Below are 25814 nucleotides of genomic sequence, written 5' to 3' on the forward strand. Positions count from 1 at the left end.
AAGCTTGGTGCTCCTATCTTTGGGCAGTTTTGCCCATTCCGCTTTGCTGCACCTCTCAAGCTCCATCAGTTGGATGAGGAGTGTTTGGTGCACAGCTTTTTTCTGATCTCTCCAGATTCAGGTCTGGTCTCTGGCTGGGTCATTCAAGGACATTCACAGAGTTGTCTTGAAGCCACTCCTTTGATATCTTGGCTGTGTGCTTAGGGTCATTGTCCTGCTGAAAGATGAACCATCACACCAGTCTGAAGTCCAGAGCGCTCTGGAGCAGGTTTTCATCTAGGATGTCTCTGTACATTGCTGCATTCATCTTTCTCTCAATCCTGACTAGTCTCCCAGTTCCTGCCACTGAAAAACATCCCCACAGAATGATGCTGCCACCACCATGCTTCACTGTAGGGATGGTGCCTGGTTTCTTCCAAACATGACGCCTGGCATTCACACCAAAGAGTTCAATCTTTGTCTCATCAGACCAGAGAATTTTGTTTCTCATGGTCTGAGAGTCCTTCAGGTGCCTTTTGGCAAACTCCAGGTGGGCTGCCATGTATTTTTTGCTAAGGAATGGCTTCCGTCTGGTCACTCAACTATACAGGCCTTATTGGTGGATTGCTGCAGAGATGGTTGTACTGTCTGGAAGCTTACACAGAGGAATGGTGGCGCTCTGACAGAGTGACCATTGAGTTCTTGGTCACCTCCCTGACTAAGGCCCTTCTCCCCCGATCACTCAGTTAGCTCTCGTCCTGGTGGATCTGAACTTCCATTTACAGATGATGGAGGCTACTGTGCTCATTCGGAGCACAGTGGCTTCAAAGCAGCAGAAATGTTTTTGTATCCTTCCCCAGATTTGTGCTGCGAGACAATCCTGTCTCAGAGGTCTCCAGACAATTCCTTTGATTTCATGCTTGGTTTGTGCTCTGACATGCACTGTCAGCTGTGGGACCTTATATGCAGACAGATGTGTGCCTTTCCAAATCATGTCCAATCAACTGAATTTACCCCAGGTGGACTCCAATTAAGCTGTAAAAACATCTCAAGGATGATCAGTGGAAACAGGATACACTTGAGCTCAATTTTGAGCTTCACGGCAAAGGCTGTGAATACATGTGATTTCTTAGTTTTTTTATTTTTAATACATTGCAAAAATCTAAAAAAAACAGCAACAACCTTTTTTTGCATTGTCATTATGGGATATTGTGTGTGTAAAATTTTGAGGGGGAAAAATGAATTTAATTCATTTTGGAATAAGGCTGTAACATAAAATGTGGAAAAGTGAAGCGCTGTGAATACTTTCCAGATGAACTGTACATACATACAAACAGTGGCAGCATGGTGGATTAGTGGTTGCACTGTTGCCTCACAGAAAGAAGGTCATGGGATTGATTCCCACCTGTGGCCTTTCTGTGTGGAGTTTGTATGTTCTCCCCATGTTTGCGTGAGTTTCCTCTGGGTGCGCCAGTTTCCGCCCACATTTAAAAAAAAATTCAGGTTAGGTGAATTGGAAACTCTGTAATTGTCCAGGTCTCCTTTGCAAAAGAGATTGTGATGTCACTGGGACTAACCTGGTTAAATAAAGATTAAATTAAGAATTAAATAATACATATTATTATTATTTATTCATTTACATAGGATTTTCTATTCTGTTAGTTTTGTACTTCATTTACTGATTACTAATGAGAAAAATACCTCCAATAACATTAGGCAAGCCTGCTAAATATTGAAATGCTTTTGTCTGAGCCTGCAAGGTGTGACTGTCCACGGAAAGATTGAGTGATTTGAATTTTTTTTTTTTCAAACGTAAAAAAAAAAAAAAACTCTTACATATGGACAGAGGCTGGAAAAAAAAATCACTTTAGCTCTTTTTTAAGGGTTAAGATGTTTAAGGAATAATTTTTTATCTTTACTGGGATTTACTCTTTAATTTTCAGGAGACATGCCAACAAGTCTAAAAGAAGTTTTAGAATTTCATCACGGACAACAACTCTTTGCACTCGGAATGTTTATGAATACAGCCTCAGACATCCAATGTTCTAATCCTGCAATTTTAATAATTTATTATTTTCTTTTGATTTCTTAATTCCATTTAGATATAACACTTGGGGGTCTGGATTGTCTTCTTGAAGCAAGCAAACAAATTCTGTTGGAGGCCATAGCAAAACAGTCGCACATTGACCTGCCCCGAGAACTGGACCCAGACAAGAAATACAGCTGGAGGCAGAGGAAGGACGAGCCGGTAGGACAACTTTCTTGACTTTTCAAATTGATGATAGGAGGTGGGAAAAATATCAGTGGTCATCCAAAGCTGTGGTCTAAGAAAGGCTGTGCCATTGTGCTTACTGTATTTATTTATTTTACATGATCAGAATTGGTTTCCTTTCCCTGCAGCTGTACAGTAAAATGACGATGGACCTTTTGGATGCAGTGGAAGTAGACTACCGTGTCCGCCTGGCTGAACTACAAAAGATATACAAGGAAAAGCAGAGAGAGCTGAGCAAGCTGCAGAGGCGCAGAGACAAGTGGTAATGATTGTTTCACAACTCCATGTCTATAAAAAAAAAAAACACACTTCAAGCTGATTATATCACACTGCTGTTATTATAAATGACACTGACATTCACACCCTTAACCTATGAACTTCTGTGTTGTCAGTGAGCGGCAGCAGCAGGATGATGAGAGGCGGAGCCTAAGCAGGCGGGGTAGAGGAAGACCCAGGAAGAGGAAACACTTGGCCACACCTTCTAAATTGGAGAGCAAGCCTGGAAAGTGAGTTCGTAGCTAACAGATGAGGCCTAAACAGACCACTGCGAGTGGGCATCTTCTTTCACAGTGGAAAATGTAAAGTTTTAAAAATGTTCCATTGTGGATTAATTCTAAAATGCAGACGTTGTGGTTTAGCAACATGAAGAAAGTTTGGATGTCTGTCATCACTCAGGTTAAGTCAGCCAGTTATCAGTTAAGTAGAACACAAATTACAGCTGTCGTCAAAAGTAAAATTCCATTTAAGGCATGTCTTCTCTGATAATAAAAAATGCAAAATCGTAAATGAGAACAAAATCCTCACTGTAACTGCAGTGAAATTGCTTTAAATGATCATAATGTGGTGATGGAAATTTTTTTTTTTTTGGAGATTTTTAGATGTGGTGTTTACAGCTAATCGTCCTGGTTGTCGTTACTCCGACATTACGCCACTCGCATTAATTGTTTTAATAACTTGCCATACAATATGTGGACTTGAATAAATACATAAATGGACTGCATTAATATAGCGCTTTTCCATCTGCATCAGATGCTCAAAGCGCTTTACAACTATGCCTCACCATTCACCCATTCACATGCACACACCCACAGACCGATGTCAGGGTGCTGCCATGCAAGGCGACACTACACACTGGGAGCAACCTGGAGATTAAGGACTTTGCCCAAGGACCATTAGTGATTTTTCTGGTCTCAAGTCCAATGCTTAACCAATAGACCATCAACTCCCATCCCATTTTGAATTTATTCTGATGTGAATCGATTTATCTGCAGTCAAGGTAAAAGTGGCATGCGCATAAGAATGTTACCAACATTTTATATACATGTAAACAGTGAACAGCAGGATTTCTTAATTGGGGCACAATGAATGAAGAGAAAAAATAATAAATGAAATAGTTTTGACTGTGTTGACTGCTTGGTCTCCAAAGTAAGGGTCAAACATGATCAAGGCCTGTTGGATTCTATGACATATGACAGCCATATGTTACCCCGTAACGTGATAACTAAGTATGACAGGTGGTGCGAACTATTCCTTTTTGAAACTCTAATAACTTGACCAATAATTTGCATCACATTTTACCAAAACTGGAGCAACTTTAACTTTGGACCTGTGTACAAACTAAAATCAACCTGTCACCATGTTTTTAACTGCATAACTCCATAACATTGTCATAGATAGTCCAAATTATACCTTTTTGGAATCTTCATGGATATACAAATGATCTGGTATACTTCAGTATGACTGGAACATTTTAAAATTTTGACCCCTGTGTAAATCTTCATTGACACCTACCTGGCTGTAGCAGGGATGCTTATTCGCCGTCTTTGGACGGTTTTCCGTCTTTTTTTAAATTCTTGCTGTCTGAAAGAAATGCAGGGCTATGAAAAATCCGCAGATCTGTGAAATTCCGTTGATTTCATCATGGGGGGGGGGTTAGTGTTTTACTCTGTAATCGTGATTGTCACTGAGTTTTTAAAATGTCCATCGTAAAGTGTTTTTTTTTTTTTTTTACGACATCGTGCAAGTTTTATAAGGCCGTGGCGGTCCGCGGACACTGATACAAATCAGTGTCTTCTGAGGAACAAAAAGTCTGGCTGTTGCAACAGTTGTCGTAAAGCGAGACTGATTGGTTTGCTGCGGCGAAGCTGTGTCTTTCCTGCGTGAAGCTTAAGCTAAATGTAGCATGTGGACATCGCAAACCTTTAGCGCTCTAAAGTTTTTAAAAGAAGACTTGTGCAGCATGTCTCTGTCACAGACTGACGTTGGACAGAGAGAAAATGGTGAGAAAGACTGTTTGAAAAAGTCTGATAAGGACAAGAATCCGTGGAATTGTCGCTGGCTTCATCCACACACCTGAAAGATAAAAGAAATGGGAAAAGTGAACTGTGCTCTCAGAAAGCACTGTAAGAATTTTTCTCTCTCTGGAAAATAAACATTGTGCTGTTCAAACAGGACTAGATTACGTGACTTTTTTTTAATTAATCTAGACTTTCTTTCACTGGGGAAAAAGAATGTAAATGAGGTTTTATTAATGTAGAATTTTTTCATGGGAAAAGACACTGTGGCTTTGAGTGGATTTAAAGGAATTTACACAAGAATATGTGGCTTTTTTACTATAAGGTATGTCAAGCAATAAATAAATTTTTGTATAAAATCGAACAAAAAAATTCAGGTTCAGATTCTTAGAGGTGTTTGAGCTCAGACTGAGATGGATAATTTAAACAAATTTAACATTTTATTGTTGTGCATTATTGAAAGAATAATAGTAATCGAGTGGCTTCAGTATTATGGTATGATATTATGATATGTCTTTACCTAGTCTGAAAGCAGTTATGAAGCTATTTATAATGTTAGTTGAGAGTTATGATTTTTAATTGCCTAGTCTTTGAGCTCAATCAGAAACAAACTAAATAAAGTTTTCATCAAGATTTAGCTATATTTGTAAACTGTTGTTATATTCTGTACATGCTTCTACAGGATGGCACAACATGCATTCAAAAGCCACATGTTGTGCCATACTGCCTGAGATCACAAGAGAAATTTAACAGCTATTTCAGGTCCAAATTTAGTCCAAAGAATGCACCAGAATGCACCACAGGGCACTTATATTCTCAAAATTTCCAGGGGGGGTCCTTAGTTTTCCAAACGCCTACGGCTGTCTTGAATATTATAGATGAATCACATTGCTGTCTTTTTAAAACATTTTTCTCCTAAGCATCCATGCTGTAGTTGCCAACTTGGCATTGTGACCATACATTTTGTGTAGGCCGTGCTTTACTAAGGCTGGATTGCAAATGTCATTTAGTCCTCTTCAGTGGTACTGATTAGGTCAAAATTGACTACTGACTCATGGAGTACCTTGTTTGGTGTGCATGGTCTCCTTAAGATGTCTTTCGCTTTTGAACTAACGAGTGTGAATTTTCCCATGTCTCAGAGTGGGTAGGACAGTGCAATACTCTGAAGATTCTGAAGCTGGAGAAGGACAAAGGAAGAAATTCAGACTGTCCAGAGAAGATGATGAGATGGAAACAGGAAGTGGAGGGGTAAAGATAAAAAAGAAGAAAAAGAAGCAGCAGCCTTGGGATGAGCAGGAGCCAACCACCAGTCACGCTCTGGAGGTAAGCCGCTGCGTTGCAGATGTTGGGGATTTCAACATTGTGGAATAATCTAAATGTTATGGTGGTGTTCTCAGGTGCTGAAACCAAAGCGGGGTCATGTGAGCGAACAGGAACAGTTGGCATCAGACCTGGACAGAGCGCTTTCGCTCTCGCAGCTTGGCTCACTTGGAACATCTCGCAAAACTTCTACCAGCACAAAAATCGACAAATCAAAGGGCAAGTCTGTCGAAAGCCGGACAAAGGAGCGAGGCATCCACTGCTCCACAAAAGGAGGGAAACAAAAGATAGCTGCCAAGGCTTCTGCTTCAGAGGTTGGCCAGAAGGTGAAAAGTCAGAAGACTGCTTTCTTCTCTCCCATGAGATCAGAGCTCAGCAGCTGCTCCAACAGTGAGTGTCTGATAGCAGTAATTGTGAACCAGCTTATTTACACTCAAGTGGCCAAATAGGAGCCAGTCGAGTCTGCAGGATGGCCTCAAACAGTCTAAAATCATGACTCATATGTGCATAGTTACATACAGCAGAGTGTGGTGTCATCTGCATTAAGAAAATGGTACAGAGTAATGTGGTTGGAAGATGGAGGTATTCTGCAGTGCTTCACAAGACTGAATATTGTAATTTCATTGCACCATCCTTCAACCATCTTCACCGTTTGAGTCTTGCATGCTTTGTTTGCATTCTTGTCTACATAAATCACTTACTGCACTTTTTTTCTTCACCAGACTCTGATTCAGAGGACAACATTTCTGCAAAAGGGGGCTGGCCCCCTTTATCTGGGACTCGTTGCCATAGCAACCTGGCTAGGAAAAGACGGTCTGCATTGTCACCAACGTCCTTACTGTCCAGTCAGAAGTCGAGGAAGAAGAAACACAAGCACTTATCCGTGCTACTGGAGGAGGCGGGCCTTAGCTCCTCTGACGACTCCTTTGACCAAGGTTACTGACCTAATCTTACAGCTCCTTGCCGCTAGCTGTTGAGTCAGAGAATAATGTCAGAGTTTTGTCACAGCATCTCTTTGTTTGCTTTGTGCTAGGACAGCTGATTTGAGACTATGCTTTAGCGTGATGAATGATCCTTGTACTTGACGGCCAGTGGATTTTCTTTTTGAAATGAGAAAACCAAACTCAGGGAGACAAGCCGTTTCCTGACTCTCTTCCAAATACAGAATGACACTTTTTGATTATTTAAAACACACCCAACAACAACAGCAACAAAAACCTCATCTGGCTTGATTCTTAGGCTTTTTGCGCACCCACTAAAACTATTGCCCCTCCCCACATTTATAAGGAGACTCGTAACTGCTGATATAGACTGCATTTAAGATGCCGTCCCTTCACCTTGATTGGGGGGGGGGGGGGGGGGGGGGGGGGGGGGGGGGGGGGGTGCTGAAGGAAAACTGAGCCCTGCATCATATCCTCAGTATGTACCAACATCTGCTAGGAGCCTACTGTCCAGCTGTTATTCTAGTATGTACTAGAAGTACGCAAGCAAGTAGTAGTCACACAATTCAGATTTTCTACACCGCAGCCATGTTAGCTGTCCTTTGACAAGTAAGATGGTGTATGGTGCAAAAATTTCAGTTTTGCAATGGCAGACCTTTTTTTAAACAGTTCGGGATATTTCATGAATGTATATTTGTACAATGCCATAGTCCCTTGGACACTTACCATTTTCCTGGAAAGTTGTTTGGTTGGCAAGGTCCAACTGCCTTATGGTATAACTTAGTGTAGTTTGTTTGCACCTTGTAGATGTAGATCATCGTGGTAGCATTGGACTACTATTAAATGCCAGCTGGGTATTTGGATGCCACATGGGTGGTGACGTACTAGTTTTTACATACTATAGTAAGCTAGTATTCGGTTGTAGCTGGTGTTTTGGGCTGAGAGAGAGAGAGATGCCAGCTGTGTGCTCAAGTTGTATTACTTTTATTGTATTTTATTGCTACAAAGTTCTAGGCTACAAAAAACCCTTAAGAATGACTGTACTTAATCCATATGGTTACCTGATTTCCATTCATCAGTACACTAAATAAAATCTACCACTTTTTAATCACAAAAACAATAATAAAAACAAAAATTGGACGTTTTTGTGTGTGTGCCTATTTCTAGACAGGAGTTGGGAAAAGAGTAATTTTCAGATTTTTGTATTTCTCATTCCATAACGAAAACCTATTATAGCCGTCTTGTGCATGCTGGATGAACCCTACCTCTCTTGCTGCTGGCTTCTCTACCAAGTTGCCTTTTTATTTTTTTAAAGAGTTTGTTATTGTTGTTTTTATTGCCTGGATTGCAATCCAATTTTGTAGCATTTTGTACATTGCAGACTGTGTGAATTGTAAGTTTTTCATATAAAGTTGTATTGTAGTTTGGTACCTCAAAGCTTTTATTAAAGGTGTTGATATGATTGGTACAGAAAGTGACGCTCTGTGATCCTTGTGTCTGCTTCATCTGTCTGTCAGTCTCCGTCTCTGCACCTCCTCACCCTTAGAATGCTCTGTTCATCAAATACCACTTTACTTCTTTCTGTAAAGAATATAAAGTTGAAGGTTTGTCTTTGGAAGCAGCAAATCGTGCCAGAGCTTTAGTTTTTAAAGATCTTACAGGGTGATTACAATCGTGTGATATTTGGCATGTCTTCTAATTCTCTTGAATTGGTTTCTTTACATCAGATTAAATGTTTATAGATCATGTGGCCTGGTTTTTGATGTTATGGGGAAATGCCTTCTTATTCTAAATTTGGTGATGGAACCGGTGGTGTTCGGTGATCTTATTAGATGTTTGGGATATTTGGGCATTAGGGCTCCTTCTGTCTCTACTAAACCTTCAAATAACCCTTCTCCCTTTATGTTGCTCTCTCAGCCACCTCGTTCTGTCCTCACCTTTCACTCCTCACCTTTGATCCCTGTCCCCACCCACGATGCTTTGAGTGTCTCTCAGCTTGTTCCATGTGCTTGTGCTGCTGCCACCGCTGCCACATTACAGGAGCTTGGCAAGGACTAGCGCAGCCTCGAGCCCATGCTACCTCACTACGGCTAGTCTACGCTGCAGCTAAAGCTGCAGCTTAAGCTAGACTGTGCTAAAGCCAGGGTACGCTACAGCTAGGCTGCGCTCTCGCCACTGCGCTGCCCCGCCCTGCCTCGCCCTGACTGAGGCCACACCCCTGTCACCTGCTCTCTGTAAGTAGGAAGTGCCCCTTCCTCTATTCTTTATTGACCTCTAACATGGATTGAAAATGAACTATTTTAGAGTCAAGAGTTTCTTACAGAATTTTATTTATTTATTTTTGTTGCTAGTATTTGTTTATATAAATTGAAGCTATTTTGCCTAATGACAGCCATGGTTACACCCTTCGCCAACAACCAGCTGAAAGCTCTGTTGGCTATTAAACATTAATGTTGTTCAGCTGGGACCAAGGACGTAACCATTGCTATTCAAATGTCACATGAACATGACAGCAAGGTGCCTCACAGGGCTGGCCTCACAGGGCTGTCCTCACAGTGCCTGCCTGTTGTACCACCTGCTTGCTGCTGCTGTTAACTGAGTGGATTCACAGTACCACACATGCACCACATCAGAGGAAAACTGTTGCTTCTGTCATCAATGTCCAACCAGACCACTCTTGGAAAAACACACACAACAGGGCTCTTTTCTTGTTCATATTGCCTCTCTGTTTTGCAACTACAAGTGCCTTTTTTCTCTGTGTGTACCTACACCTGTTGGAAAGTCTAGGTCCTTGGGACATTTTGATGGGACTAGGGTGTGCGTGAAGGAGAATACTGTAAATGCAATTAATACAACTCTGATGTGAGCTCCAATGTAGCAGTATAAGTGCACCTTAACCTTCTTTTAAAACCAGTGTAAACACCTTTGTGCATAACATGTAGTCCTATATATAAAATATGCACACTAGGATGGGATGAAGTCCACACACTGCACTCTGACTGAACTGACGTGCTTTGAAATGAGCTCCAGTGTAGCAGCTTTATCTCTCCTCAGAAATCTGTTGAAAACACCTTTGCCAATGTGTGGAGTCTGTGTCCACTCTGGATGTGACCTACATTGAATTTCTATAGCAAGACTCAAGATTTGCACAATAAACGTGGGGGTGTCTAAGCATTTTGCTAATGTTTATGATGTGGCAACTGGGGCATTGTGACATATAAAAACAATATTTCATTCACGTGATCCTGTCATCTGGACTAACAAGTGCTGTCAATGGTTTTGTGTGTGTGTTTGTGGCCCAACGGGCCATCTAGTCCACGTATTTACTTTTTGTACTTTAATTATAGTCATGCTTTAATGAGACTGCATTCTCATCAAGCCAACATATATTAACTGGTGTCTGATGAACAGATAAAGTAGCAAAAAGTGATGCATCCCTGGGCAAAACAAACAAACAAAAAATCTGGTCTATAAGAAACAGCCTGTTTGTCTGTGCATGTTGCTTTACACAGAAAGATGATATTGCTTGCCACACCCCCTCTTGACATTTGGTGTTTCTCGCTGCATCCGAACACTCAACACGTAGTAACGTCAGTTAGAATCTACTATCCAACCGTTACTGTCGTATGTACTGGAGCAAATAATTAGTCGGGGCACAATTAGAATGTACTACACCACCTCCATCTTACTTATCCTTTGACCTAGATGTTCACAAATGTGTGTACCTGCGTATCCTGTGAAAATGTATATTTTGGGATGGTACTTTTTTTTTTTTTTTTTTTACTATTCCTGATGCTTCATAAACGTTCATTTTCACAATGACATGGTTGTTGGACGCCTCTACCATTTTTGGGTGTCTACTACCTTCTATGCGTTTTCACTGAAAGTTCTTCACTTACCAGGCTCCAGCTGCCTCATGGGATTGTGACATACTGGTTTTTGTTTGCTATACAGCAAACTAGTATGAGTATTAGCTTCTGTCTCTCTCCCACAGACCATGTGGGTGTGTATCAGAGAAAGCAGGAGTCCAGATATGGACTATTGTGTATGTTACAAAACTCTAAAAAGAGCAGTTTCATTTATTTATTTATTTATTTATTTATTTTTGCTTACAGCAGCAGAATTTCCATTTTCAGTCATGGAATGGTGGACACATTTTTACATGAAAGTCAAAACGTGGTTGGTTGGTAAAATCTGATTTTGCACAATGAAACGCCTTTGAGAATATAAGCATTTATTGGTGCCTGTTTAAAAAAAAAAATCATTGTACTGTGAATCCACTTTCAGTGTTAAAGCGCTAACCCCTGAGAATGCATTCCTCTTGTTGATTGGTTGCCATGGAGCTAACCGCTAACACAAGCTAACCATCAATGCTCTGCTAGCATAGAGGAACACCTGGGTTTTTGTTTTTTACTTGAGTTTCTGTCAAGGCTTTAATTTTTTTTTTTTTTTTATCTCTAACTTGAATCAGTGTTTGAGCTGAGTGTGTTATTGGCTCACATGCATGTTCAATTCCAGTTTTTCCTGCTGTATCTTGCTAACGCTGCAGTGGTTTGGACAACTTAACTTGTATGTCTTTTGTGCGTCTTTCACCCTTGTTTGTAGCATCTTGGCCGGCTTAAATGATGAGCTCTGTACTTGTCTACAAAAAAAAAAACTTATTTGTAAAGTGCGGGTGGATACTGCAGGCTGTTCCTTCATGTAGGGCTCGGCTTTGTCTCTGTGCTCATGTCTTTTCAACTTATCTTGATTGTTTTTGTTTCTTTTGTTAGTCTGTCTTCAATATTTCACCACACTCTGTGTGTGTGCACTCATCAGAAAACAATAGGAAGTGATTTGACCTTTGGCCCTTATTGATGGCCTGGCCACATTTGTCTACGAGCTGAAAGTCTTTTCTCTGAAACAGAATCCTCAGAGGACAACGATAATGAGGAGGAGTCCGATTCAGAGGACGGCGGCTGTGAGGAGAGCGGGCTTGGTCTGCTGGCGAGGTTTGCAGCAAGTGCACTCCCTGTGAGCTCCTCCCCTTTGGGCATTCTCCATGACAGCAAACACCGCAACAGGCAAAGCACTCTGGGTAATCAACAAAGTGCACAGCACTCCAACACACTGATTGTAGGCAGTGGTGGCTCCAGATATTAAGTTTTCTTGGTGGGACTACATTTGATATTTTAGCGGTAGGTATGAGTCAGAAATCAGCTTTAAAGTAAGATTGATTTCTGGAACCCTGAATTGATCTAAATGCACAATGAACCTTATCCAGTTCATAAATTTATGAATCGAGTGAAGCTGGGCAGCATGGTTACTTAGTGGTTAGCATAGTTTCCTCACAGCAAGAGCGTCATGGGACTGCTTCCCGCCTGGGCCTTTGTGTGCAGTTTGCATGTTCTCCCCGTGTTTGTGTGGGTTCCCTCCTGATGCTTCAGCTTCCTCCCAAGTCCCAAGTAGGCGTGCGTGTGTGTGCAGTAGCGGTTTTTGTTACGGGCAAACCAGGCAGCCGCCCGGGGCAGCATTTATGGGGGGGAGCTGCACTGTGGGCACGAACATTTAAAAAAATAAAATAAATCTGCGCCGCAAAAAGCTGCTTCCTTGTCACTGTCTGTGGAAGTGGCAAATTGGTGTCCCCTGCTTGCTGAGAAGGACAGTACACAGAAGCAGTGTGAGAAAGGGGAGGGGCGAGCTGAGGACAGTTCACCTCTAGGTTACTTTAGTGGAGGGGACGGGGGGGGGGGTTTAGTGGGCTAAAGTCAGTTACACCTCGACTTCCAAATTACGCACATCTCATTCATAATATAACCTATAATTTCTGCATGTTTTTCTGAATTGTGTGAAATGGCTAATAAAAATAGGTGATATAAAATGATTCTGATTGGTTTAGTCTTGACTTCTTCACTCAAAATGGTCAGAGAAATTGTCAGGCTTTTTAAAATTATTACACTGCTAAATGGCATGAACTGGATTTTGTCAGTGGGATGCATTACTACTACTAATACTACTACTACTACTAATAATAATAACAGTAATAGTAATTGTAAATTATTTGAGACATTGGCTGAAGCTGAGTTACAGGTAAATAAAATAATTCTTTAACTAGTATAAACATAAATTTCTGTTATTTTAGGTGAGAAATCGCAAATATTAAAATACTAATGTGTGTAAAATTAACACATGCTTCAATAGAAGAATGACTCATACTTGCAACAACACTGTTACAAGTTCAGTTATTATTTATATCCATCATTTGGGTTAACACTGGGGCCTGTAATTAGCCAACGGAATTTTCATATCTGTAGGTAGTTTCAAAGATGGACATTTGCCATTTTCTACAACTCTGTTTTGTGACAGAGTTTAACTAGTCATAACTAAAAGTGTGCCAAGCATAGAATTTGAGGCAGTAACCAAGGAGCTAATTGTTCCTCCTTGAATTAATGTAGCATCTAATGACAGACATTTAGCATGTAAGGGCATGTTTATTTAAATTTGCAATTCATGGATGTTTTGTATGAGAGTTGTATTGTAGACTGTGATCGTTTGATGTCACTTTCAATTGCAATTTCAGTGTCACTTCTAAAATATTAAAAATAATAAATGAATGGCTGTTTGTGCAAAACGTTGCTTTTTTTCTGGGGTGGGGGGGTGCTAGGAGAGAGTCTTACATGGAGAGTAATCAGTGTAGAACTGACAATGTGTGGACCCCGCCTCATGCCCTTGGGACTGCTGGGATAGTGTCCAGTCCCCCCCCAGACCATTAATTGGAGTAAGTGGGTATAGAAAATGGGTGGATTGAGTGAAGCTGTTATGCTGCTTCTTCCCCATCTTCGAACTCTCATAAATGTTCAGTGTTCAGCTCAACAGTCTCATGGGTTCTAAATGGAAACATCCTATTGAACACTTGTTAAATAGCCATTTTTACTTCTGCGCTGCATGTCTTTGTCACTTCTGGCTCATCCACCACCACTGTGTCACTGCTTCAAAATGGGAATAAATCATAACAAAATAAAAAAAAAACCTAAGGAGTTCAAACACCAACAATTTCAGTCCACATGAATCTATCAATACTATGGGAAACAGACTAAAAACGAAAACATTGACCAATCCTAACCAAAATCAAATCACTTCTTCCCATCCATAGGCCTAATGAACCTGTCAGGTGGAATTTAAACTGGATTAGGTGTTCTGAAGGTAGCATAGTTACACTGAGACTAAGATGATCACAGGAGCCGAACACTTTCAGTAACGTGCAAACAAATGCTACAGATGGGGACAGGCTGCACTTCTTTATTTTGTCTATTCTCCTTCACTCGGTTGTCTTCCCCATTTCTGACAATTCATTGAAGCTGTATATCTGCTGATAGAACAGACAGAAGTTGCACTGTGCAGTTTTCCTGTGGTTGATGGTTGCTTTCCTCACTTGTGTCCTCCTTGCACAGTCACCCAATTTATATTTATATATTTCATTTATATAGTGCGAAATCACAACAGAGTTGCCTCAAGGCGCTTTACACAAGTAAGGTCTAACCTTACTAACCCCCAGAGCAACAGTGGTAAGGAAAAACTCCCTCTGAGGAAGAAACCTCAAGCAGACCAGACTCAAAGGGGTGACTCTCTGCTTGGGCCATGATACAGACTTAAACTACAGAACAATTCACAAACGAATATACAGGAAATGCTGTTGGTTCACAGCAGACCAGACTCAAAGGGGTGACTCTCTGCTTGGGCCATGATACAGACTTAAACTACAGAACAATTCACAAACGAATATACAGGAAATGCTGTTGGTTCACAGGACAGGAGGGTCGCCAGCACAAATACAACTCCCATCTCTGTATGGAGCTGCACTGGTTGCAGGGGACTTTCTGCGTCATGCTTGGACAGTGGACCTCGGGGAGCATCGGGTCAAAGATCCGGCCATCTTTCCATAAGCCACAGACTTCATCATACGACACTCACTCTCATCCAGCCGTCTTATCTCATACCCAGCTTTTGAAAACTGCCTGTCTTTCTGTTTGCTGTTTTTATTTCTTAATTTTCTTTTAGCTTCCCCCTTTTTGCCCCAGCATATCTGCCGTCACCGCAGCATATCTGATTTGGATCTGCATATTGATTTGGCGCAAATTTTACACTGGATGTTCTACCTGACGCAATTCCGCATTACATGGAGAGTGGTTAAATGTTCATTTCTATTGCAATAGTTCACTTTGGAATTGTTTGACTGAAAATGATCAATCGTCCACGTCAAAGGGTTATTGATCCTGAAAGAGCTTTTCTTCTTCTTTGTTTTTCTCCACAACACTAGAATAGATTTTCTCATGATGTGACCCTCTCCTCTCAGGTTCGTCAGAGTGCGAGTGGTCTGACTCCGGATCAGACTTACGACTGAGGAAGTTCCCCTCTTTACTGCATGGAAAACGCTCGGCACCAGAGCTCCCCCTGTTGCCCCCAGCAACCCGCCGCATTGACCAGACCAGCCCCACCAAAAGAGACGAAACGCTACCTGTCAAACGCAAGCCTCTGGCCAAGTCGCGCCCCTCGCCACGATCACCACGGAGATTCAGCTTTGACCTTGTTGCCAGCTCTGTGTTTGGGGGGTTCAGTGAGGATGAGGGCTGGAATCGACGTCGCAGCGAGAGGATATTCCTCCATGATGCCACCACTTCAGCCAATCAGGTGTCTCTGTCAGCCTCTGGCTCCTCCTCCACTCAGAGCTCTGCCGGCACTTCGGCTCCACTCCTCACTCCTAAGCCTGCCTCCAGACCCAAAGCTACGCCTCCAAGCCGAGAAGGGAAAGATGTGGTGAAAGTACGTGAAGTATACTCTTTGGTTGTAATGCGACTCTGCAGTTTCCCGTCCCGTCTTTGCTCAATCTCTCTTTGCCATGATCATTTCACTCCTCCCCTTTCACCGACTCTCCTGTTGTCACCCTTTTGTATCCCTTGACACCTTTACATTTGTGTGCAAGTATACGAGGGCTGTCAATAAAGTAACGGTCCTTTTTATTTTTTTCAAAAACTATATGGATTTCATTCATATGTTTTTACGTCAGACATGCTTGAACCCTCGTGCGCATGCGTGAGTTTTTCCACGCCTGTCGGTGACGTCATTCGCCTGTGAGCACTCCTTGTGGGAGGAGTTGTCCAGCCCCTCGTCGGAATTCCTTTGTCTGAGAAGTTGCTGAGAGACTGGCGCGTTGTTTGATCAAAATTTTTTTCTAAACCTGTGAGACACATCGAAGTGGACACGGTTCAAAAAATTAAGCTGGTTTTCAGTGAAAATGTTAACGGCTGATGAGAGATTTTGAGGCGATTCTGTCGCTTTAAGGACTTCCCACGGTGCGAGACGTCGCTCAGCGCTCTCAGCCGCCGTCGTCAGCCTGTTCAAGCTGAAAACCTCCACATTTCAGGCTCTATTGATCCAGGACGTCGTGAGAGAACAGAGAAGTTTCAGAAGAAGTCGGTTTCAGCATTTTATCCGGATATTCCACTGTTAAAGGAGATTTTTTTAATGAAAGACGTGCGGACGGGTCCGCGCGTCCGCCACAGGAAAAACACCTCTGTTGAAAGCCTTAAGGACAAGTTGGAACATGTCCTGCTGTTAAACAATTTCTCATATACTCACTCCACTGAAAGTCATCAAAAGCCGCCTGGATTTTACAAATGGTTATCAACACGGAGGTGTTTTTCCTGTGCCGCCGCACCGCGTCGGCTGCGTCCCGACGCGCGGACCCGTCCGCACATCTTTCATTAAAAAAAAATCTCCTTTAACAGTGGAATATCCGGATAAAATGCTGAAACCGACTTCTGAAACTTCTCTGTTCTCTCACGACGTCCTGGATCAATAGAGCCTGAAATGTGGAGGTTTTCAGCTTGAACAGGCTGACGACGGCGGCTGAGAGCGCTGAGCGACGTCTCGCACCGTGGGAACTCCTTAAAGCGACAGAATCACCTCAAAATCTCTCATCAGCCGTTAAAATTTTCACTGAAAACCAGCTTAATTTTTCGAACCGTGTCCACTTCGATGTGTCTCACAGGTTTAGAAAAAATTTTGACCAAACAACGCGCCAGTCTCTCAGCAACTTCTCAGACAAAGGAATTCCGACGAGGGGCTGGACAACTCCTCCCACAAGGAGTGCTCACAGGCGAATGACGTCACCGACAGGCGTGGAAAAACTCACGCATGCGCACGAGGGTTCAAGCATGTCTGACGTAAAAACATATGAATGAAATCAATCAATCAATCAACTTTTTTTTTATATAGCGCCAAATCACAACAAACAGTTGCCCCAAGGCGCTTTATATTGTAAGGCAAGGCCATACAACAATCATGAAAAACCCCAACGGTCAAAACGACCCCCTGTGAGCAAGCACTTGGCAACAGTGGGAAGGAAAAACTCCCTCTTAACAGGAAGAAACCTCCAGCAGAACCAGGCTCAGGGAGGGGCAGTCTTCTGCTGAGACTGGTTGGGGCTGAGGGAAAGAACCAGGAAAAAGACATGCTGTGGAGGGGGGCAGAGATCGATCACTAATGATTAAATGCGGAGTGATGCATACAGAGCAAAAAGAGAAAGAAACAGTGCATCATGGGAACCCCCCCACAGTCTACGTCTAAAGCAGCATAACCAAGGGATAGTACAGGGTCACCCGATCCAGCCCTAACTATAAGCCTTAGCGAAAAGGAAAGTTTTAAGCCTAATCTTAAAAGTAGAGAGGGTATCTGTCTCCCTGATCTGAATTGGGAGCTGGTTCCACAGGAGAGGAGCCTGAAAGCTGAAGGCTCTGCCTCCCATTCTACTCTTACAAACCCTAGGAACTACAAGTAAGCCTGCAGTCTGAGAGCGAAGCGCTCTATTAGGGTGATATGGTACTACGAGGTCCCTGAGATAAGATGGGACCTGATTATTCAAAACCTTATAAGTAAGAAGAAGAATTTTAAATTCTATTCTAGAATTAACAGGAAGCCAATGAAGAGAGGCCAACACGGGTGAGATATGCTCGCTCCTGCTAGTCCCCGTCAGTACTCTAGCTGCAGCATTTTGAATTAACTGAAGGCTTTTTAGGGAACTTTTAGGACAACCTGATAATAAAGAATTACAATAGTCCAGCCTAGAGGAAATAAATGCATGAATTAGTTTTTCAGCATCACTCTGAGACAAGACCTTTCTGATTTTAGAGATATTGCGTAAATGCAAAAAGGCAGTCCTACATATTTGTTTAATATGCGCTTTGAATGACATATCCTGATCAAAAATGACTCCAAGATTTCTCACAGTATTACTAGAGGTCAGGGAAATGCCATCCAGAGTAAAGATCTGGTTAGACACCATGCTTCTAAGATTTGTGGGGCCAAGTACAATAACTTCAGTTTTATCTGAGTTTAAAAGCAGGAAATTAGAGGTCATCCATGTCTTTATGTCTGTAAGACAATCCTGCAGTTTAGCTAATTGGTGTGTGTCCTCTGGCTTCATGGATAGATAAAGCTGGGTATCATCTGCGTAACAATGAAAATTTAAGCAATACCGTCTAATAATACTGCCTAAGGGAAGCATGTATAAAGTGAATAAAATTGGTCCTAGCACAGAACCTTGTGGAACTCCATAATTAACTTTAGTCTGTGAAGAAGATTCCCCATTTACATGAACAAACTGTAATCTATTAGACAAATATGATTCAAACCACCGCAGCGCAGTGCCTTTAATACCTATGACATGCTCTAATCTCTGTAATAAATTTTATGGTCAACAGTATCAAAAGCAGCACTGAGGTCCAACAGAACAAGCACAGAGATAAGTCCACTGTCCGAAGCCATAAGAAGATCATTTGTAACCTTCACTAATGCTGTTTCTGTACTATGATGAATTCTAAAACCTGACTGAACCTCTTCAAATAGACCATTCCTCTGCAGGTGATCAGTTAGCTGTTTTACAACTACCCTCTCAAGAATCTTTGAGAGAAAAGGAAGGTTGGAGATTGGCCTGTAATTAGCTAAAATAGCTGGGTCAAGAGATGGCTTTTTAAGTAATGGTTTAATTACTGCCACCTTAAAAGCCTGTGGTACATAGCCAACTAACAAAGATAAGTTGATCATATTTAAGATTGAAGCATTAAATAATGGTAGGACTTCCTTGAGCAGCCTGGCAGGAATGGGGTCTAATAAACATGTTGATGGTTTGGATGAAGTAACTAATGAAATAACTCAGACAGAACAATCGGAGAGAAACAGTCTAACCAAATACCGGCATCACTGAAAGCAGCCAAAGATAACGATACATCTTTGGGATGGTTATGAGTAATTTTTTCTCTAATAGTCAAAATTTTGTTAGCAAAGAAAGTCATGAAGTCATTACTAGTTAAAGTTAATGGAATACTCAGCTCAATAGAGCTCTGACTCTTTGTCAGCCTGGCTACAGTGCTGAAAAGAAACCTGGGGTTGTTCTTATTTTCTTCAATTAGTGATGAGTAGAAAGATGTCCTAGCTTTACGGAGGGCTTTTTTATAGAGCAACAAACTCTTTTTCCAGGCTAAGTGAAGATCTTCTAAATTAGTGAGACGCCATTTCCTCTCCAACTTACGGGTTATCTGCTTTAAGCTACGAGTTTGTGAGTTATACCACGGAGTCAGACACTTCTGATTTAAAGCTCTCTTTTTCAGAGGAGCTACAGCATCCAAAGTTGTCTTCAATGAGGATGTAAAACTATTGACGAGATACTCTAACTCCCTTACAGAGTTTAGGTAGCTACTCTGCTCTGTGTTGGTATATGACAATAGAGAACATAAAGAAGGAATCATATCCTTAAACCTAGTTACAGCGCTTTCTGAAAGACTTCTAGTGTAATGAAACTTATTCCCCACTGCAGGGTAGTCCATCAGGGTAAATGTAAATGTTATTAAAAAATGATCAGACAGAAGGGAGTTTTCAGGGAATACTGTTAAGTCTTCTATTTTCCATACCATAAGTCAAAACAAGATCTAAGATATGATTAAAGTGGTGGGTGGACTCATTTACTTTTTGAGCAAAGCCAATAGAGTCTAATAATAGATTAAATGCAGTGTTGAGGCTGTCATTCTCAGCATCTGTGTGGATGTTAAAATCGCCCACTATAAGTATCTTATCTGAGCTAAGCACTAAGTCAGACAGAAGGTCTGAAAATTCACAGAGAAACTCACAGTAACGACCAGGTGGACGATAGATAATAACAAATAAAACTGGTTTTTGGGACTTCCAATTTGGATGGAAAAGACTAAGAGACAAGCTTTCAAATGAATTAAAGCTCTGTCTAGGTTTTTGATTAATTAATAAGCTGTTAGTGTGACTCGGGGGTGTTGACTCATTTAAACTAACATATTCATCCTGCTGTAACCAGGTTTCTGTTAGGCAGAATAAATCAATACGTTGATCAATTATTATATCATTTACCAACAGGGACTTAGAAGAGAGAGACCTAATGTTTAATAGACCACATTTAACTGTTTTAGTCTGTGGTGCAGTTGAAGGTGCTATATTATTTTTTCTTTTTGAATTTTTTTGCTTAAATAGATTTTTGCTGGTTATTGGTGGTCTGGAAGCAGGCACCGTCTCTACGGGGATGGGGTAATGAGGGGATGGCAGGGGGAGAGAAGCTGCAGAGAGGTGTATAAGACCACAGCTCTGCCTCCTGGTCCCAACGCTAGACAGTCACAGTTTGGAGGATCCAAGAAAATTGGCCAGATTTCTAGAAATGAGAGCTGCTCCATCTAAAGTGGGATGGATGCCGTCTCTCCTAACAAGACCAGGTTTTCCCCAGAAGCTTTGCCAATTATCAATGAAGCCCACCTCATTTTTTGGACACCACTCAGACAGCCAGCAATTCAAGGAGAACATGCGGCTAAACATGTCACTCCCGGTCTGATTGGGGAGGGGCCCAGAGAAAACAACAGAGTCCGACATTGTTTTTGCAAAGTTACACACCGATTTAATGTTAATTTTAGTGACCTCCGATTGGCGTAACCGAGTGTCATTACTGCCGACGTGAATTACAATCTTACCAAATTTACGCTTAGCCTTAGCCAGCAATTTCAAATTTCCTTCAATGTCGCCTGCTCTGGCCCCCGGAAGACAATTGACAATTGTTGCTGGTGTCGCTAACTTCACATTTCTCAAAACAGAGTCGCCAATAACCAGAGTTTGATCCTCGGCGAGTGTATCGTCGAGTGGGGAAAAACGGTTAGAGATGTGCACGGGTTGACGGTGTACACGGGGCTTCTGTTTAGGGCTACGCTTCCTCCTCACAGTCACCCAGTCGGCCTGCTTTCCCGACTGCCCGGGATCCGCCAGGGGGGAACTAACGGTGGCTAAGCCACCTTGGTCCGCACCGACTACAGGGGCCTGGTTAGCTGTAGAATTTTCCACGGTGCGGAGCCGAGTCTCCAATTCGCCCAGCCTGGCCTCCAAAGCTACGAATAAGCTGCACTTATTACAAGTACCGTTACTGCTAAAGGAGGCCGAGGAACAGCTAAACATTTCACAACCAGAGCAGAAAAGTGCGGGAGAGACAGGAGAAGCCGCCATGCTAAATCGGCTAAAAGCTAGTAGCTACGCAACCTAGTGGATTCCTAAAAACACGCAAAGTGAATAATGTGTAAATAATTTAGAGGTGATTCAGCAGAAGGAGTGCTTTAGTTAAGGCACCAGACAGGCCATGAAGCAGCACAAGTAACGCACGGCAACAGCGAACGCACGACAACGGTGCAAAAATAAAATAAAAATCCACTAGACAGGCTGTGGAGCAGCACAGGTAACACACGACAACAGTGGTAGAAAATAAAATAAAAATCCACTAGACAGGCTGCGGAGCAGCACAGGTAACACACGACAACGGTGGTAAAAAAAAAATAAAATAAAATAAAAATCCACTAGACAGGCAGTGGAACAGCACAGGTAACGCACGACAACGGTGGTAAAAAATAAAATAAAAATCCACTAGACAGGCTGTGGAGCAGCACAGGTAACGCACGACAACGGCGGCAAAAAATAAAATAAAAATCCACTAGACAGGCTGTGAAGCAGCACAGGTAACGCACGACAACGGCGGCAAAAAATAAAATAAAAATCCACTAGACAGGCTGCGGAGCAGCACAGGCAACGCACGACAACGGTGGCAAAAAACAATAAAAATCCACTAGACAGGCTGTGGAGCAGCACAGGTAACGCACGACAACGGTGGTAAAAAATAAAATAAAAATCCACTAGACAGGCTGTGGAGCAGCACAGGTAACGCACGACAACAGTGGCAAAAAATAAAATAAAAATCCACTAGACAGGCTGCGGAGCAGCACAGGTAACGCACGACAACAGTGCTAAAATAAAATAAAAATCCACTGAACAGGCTGTGGAGCAGCACAGGTAACACACGACAACAGTGCTAAAAAATAAAATAAAAATCCACTGGGCAGGCTGTGTACCAGCACAGGTAACACACGACAACAGTGCTAAAAAATAAAATAAAAATCCACTAGACAGGCTGCGGAGCAGCACAGGTAACGCACGACAACAGTGCTAAAATAAAAATAAAAATCCACTGAACAGGCTGTGGAGCAGCACAGGTAACACACGACAACAGTGCTAAAAAATAAAATAAAAATCCACTGGGCAGGCTGTGTACCAGCACAGGTAACGCACGACAACAGTGCTAAAATAAAATAAAAATCCACTGAACAGGCTGTGTACCAGCACAGGTAACACACGACAACAGTGCTAAAAAATAAAATAAAAATCCACTGGGCAGGCTGTGTACCAGCACAGGTAACACACGACAACAGTGCTAAAAAATAAATAAAAATCCACTGGGCAGGCTGTGGAGCAGCACAGGTAACACACGACAACAGTGCTAAAAAATAAAATAAAAATCCACTGGGCAGGCTGTGTACCAGCACAGGTAACACACGACAACAGTGCTAAAAAATAAAATAAAAATCCACTAGACAGGCTGTGGAGCAGCACAGGTAACGCACGACAACAGTGGTAAAAAATAAAATAAAAATCCACTAGACAGGCTGCGGAGCAGCACAGGTAACGCACGACAACAGTGCTAAAATAAAATAAAAATCCACTGAACAGGCTGTGGAGCAGCACAGGTAACACACGACAACAGTGCTAAAAAATAAAATAAAAATCCACTGGGCAGGCTGTGTACCAGCACAGGTAACACACGACAACAGTGCAAAAAATAAAATAAAAATCCACTAGACAGGCTGTGGAGCAGCACAGGTAACGCACGACAACGGCGGCAAAAAATAAAATAAAAATCCACTAGACAGGCTGCGGAGCAGCACAGGCAACGCACGACAACGGTGGCAAAAAACAATAAAAATCCACTAGACAGGCTGTGGAGCAGCACAGGTAACGCACGACAATGGTGGTAAAAAATAAAATAAAAATCCACTAGACAGGCTGTGGAGCAGCACAGGTAACGCACGACAACGGTGGTAAAAAATAAAATAAAAATCCACTAGACAGGCTGTGGAGCAGCACAGGTAACGCACGACAACAGTGGCAAAAAATAAAATAAAAATCCACTAGACAGGCTGCGGAGCAGCACAGGTAACGCACGACAACAGTGCTAAAATAAAATAAAATCCACTGAACAGGCTGTGGAGCAGCACAGGTAACACACGACAACAGTGCTAAAAAATAAAATAAAAATCCACTGGGCAGGCTGTGTACCAGCACAGGTAACACACGACAACAGTGCTAAAAAATAAAATAAAAATCCACTGGGCAGGCTGTGTACCAGCACAGGTAACACACGACAACAGTGCTAAAAAATAAAATAAAAATCCACTGGGCAGGCTGTGTACCAGCACAGGTAACACACGACAACAGTGCTAAAAAATAAAATAAAAATCCACTAGACAGGCTGTGGAGCAGCACAGGTAACGCACGACAACGGCGGCAAAAAATAAAATAAAAATCCACTAGACAGGCTGCGGAGCAGCACAGGCAACGCACGACAACGGTGGCAAAAAACAATAAAATCCACTAGACAGGCTGTGGAGCAGCACAGGTAACGCACGACAACGGTGGTAAAAAATAAAATAAAAATCCACTAGACAGGCTGTGGAGCAGCACAGGTAACGCACGACAACAGTGGCAAAAAATAAATAAAAATCCACTAGACAGGCTGCGGAGCAGCACAGGTAACGCACGACAACAGTGCTAAAATAAAATAAAAATCCACTGAACAGGCTGTGGAGCAGCACAGGTAACACACGACAACAGTGCTAAAAAATAAAATAAAAATCCACTGGGCAGGCTGTGTACCAGCACAGGTAACACACGACAACAGTGCTAAAAAATAAAATAAAAATCCACTAGACAGGCTGCGGAGCAGCACAGGTAACGCACGACAACAGTGCTAAAATAAAATAAAAATCCACTGAACAGGCTGTGGAGCAGCACAGGTAACACACGACAACAGTGCTAAAAATAAAATAAAAATCCACTGGGCAGGCTGTGTACCAGCACAGGTAACGCACGACAACAGTGCTAAAATAAAATAAAAATCCACTGAACAGGCTGTGTACCAGCACAGGTAACACACGACAACAGTGCTAAAAAATAAAATAAAAATCCACTGGGCAGGCTGTGGAGCAGCACAGGTAACACACGACAACAGTGCTAAAAATAAAATAAAAATCCACTGGGCAGGCTGTGTACCAGCACAGGTAACGCACGACAACAGTGCTAAAATAAAATAAAAATCCACTGAACAGGCTGTGGAGCAGCACAGGTAACACACGACAACAGTGCTAAAAAATAAAATAAAAATCCACTGGGCAGGCTGTGTACCAGCACAGGTAACACACGACAACAGTGCTAAAAAATAAAATAAAAATCCACTGGGCAGGCTGTGGAGCAGCACAGGTAACACACGACAACAGTGCTAAAAAATAAAATAAAAATCCACTGGGCAGGCTGTGTACCAGCACAGGTAACACACGACAACAGTGCTAAAAAATAAAATAAAAATCCACTAGACAGGCTGCGGAGCAGCACAGGTAACGCACGACAACAGTGCTAAAATAAAATAAAAATCCACTGAACAGGCTGTGGAGCAGCACAGGTAACACACAACAGTGCTAAAAAATAAAATAAAAATCCACTGGGCAGGCTGTGTACCAGCACAGGTAACACACGACAACAGTGCTAAAAAATAAAATAAAAATCCACTAGACAGGCTGCGGAGCAGCACAGGTAACGCACGACAACAGCGCTAAAATAAAATAAAAATCCACTGGGCAGGCTGTGGAGCAGCACGACAACAGTGCTAAAAAATAAAATAAAAACGAAAGCGTTAGCAAGCTAGTTAGCTTGCCAACGCTGATGAAAGTTAGCTGATAAAAGTGCTCCGTCGCGATGTTTCGACCGTTAGAGGTCTTCTTTAGGCGTTGGAGCACGGTGAAAAAGTAAAAAAAAAAAAAGTAAAAAAAAGTAAAAAGTGGCTGGACTGACTTTCTAGAATGCAGCTGAGCAGAAATGACTTCTCTTAAAGCGGTTCAGATGATCACAACTTTGCAACTGATGAAATCCATATAGTTTTTGAAAAAAACAAAAAGGACCGTTGCTTTATTGACAGACCTCGTATATGTCAGAATGCCAGCAGGGTTCCACAGTACTTCAATCACTGCCGCGGCCCCCTGCTGTCTGTACCATGTGGCTGACAAGAAAGGACAACTACAGGCTGCCTGGCAGCATCCCACCCTCTGTGTGTGTGTGTGTGTGTGTGTGTGTGTGTGTGTGTGTGTGTGTGTGTGTGTGTGTGTGTGTGTGTGTGTGTGTGTGTGTGTGTGTGTGTGTGTGTGTGTGTGTGTGATGCTGTTCTTATTGTAATACTTGTAACATTCTTCAGCAAAGTTTGAGTTTCAGCCTTATTTGATTATCCAGAATTCTTTGTATGTGGTAGATGTAGTACAAATTGGAGTGGAGGGGGGAACACTTAAATTTTGGCCTTTGACCCCAGTAAATTTGATCATCAAT

At 42.2% G+C, this 25814-nt stretch overlaps 1 protein-coding gene across 1 annotated transcript in view; it reads left to right on the forward strand.

Moving 5' to 3' along the window:
• Positions 1 to 25814, forward strand: part of tnrc18 (trinucleotide repeat containing 18) — a 121086-nt gene that overhangs the window by 71041 nt on the left and 24231 nt on the right. The window contains exons 7-14 of the mRNA XM_034191350.1: positions 2082 to 2227; positions 2380 to 2513; positions 2644 to 2757; positions 5685 to 5868; positions 5943 to 6255; positions 6588 to 6800; positions 11713 to 11883; positions 15139 to 15605. Coding sequence (XP_034047241.1) covers positions 2082 to 2227; positions 2380 to 2513; positions 2644 to 2757; positions 5685 to 5868; positions 5943 to 6255; positions 6588 to 6800; positions 11713 to 11883; positions 15139 to 15605 — 1742 coding nt within the window. The remainder of the gene's footprint in view (positions 1 to 2081; positions 2228 to 2379; positions 2514 to 2643; positions 2758 to 5684; positions 5869 to 5942; positions 6256 to 6587; positions 6801 to 11712; positions 11884 to 15138; positions 15606 to 25814) is intronic.

The sequence above is a fragment of the Thalassophryne amazonica genome, chromosome 16, assembly GCF_902500255.1.
Source record: "Thalassophryne amazonica chromosome 16, fThaAma1.1, whole genome shotgun sequence".
Taxonomy (NCBI): Eukaryota; Metazoa; Chordata; class Actinopteri; order Batrachoidiformes; family Batrachoididae; genus Thalassophryne; species Thalassophryne amazonica.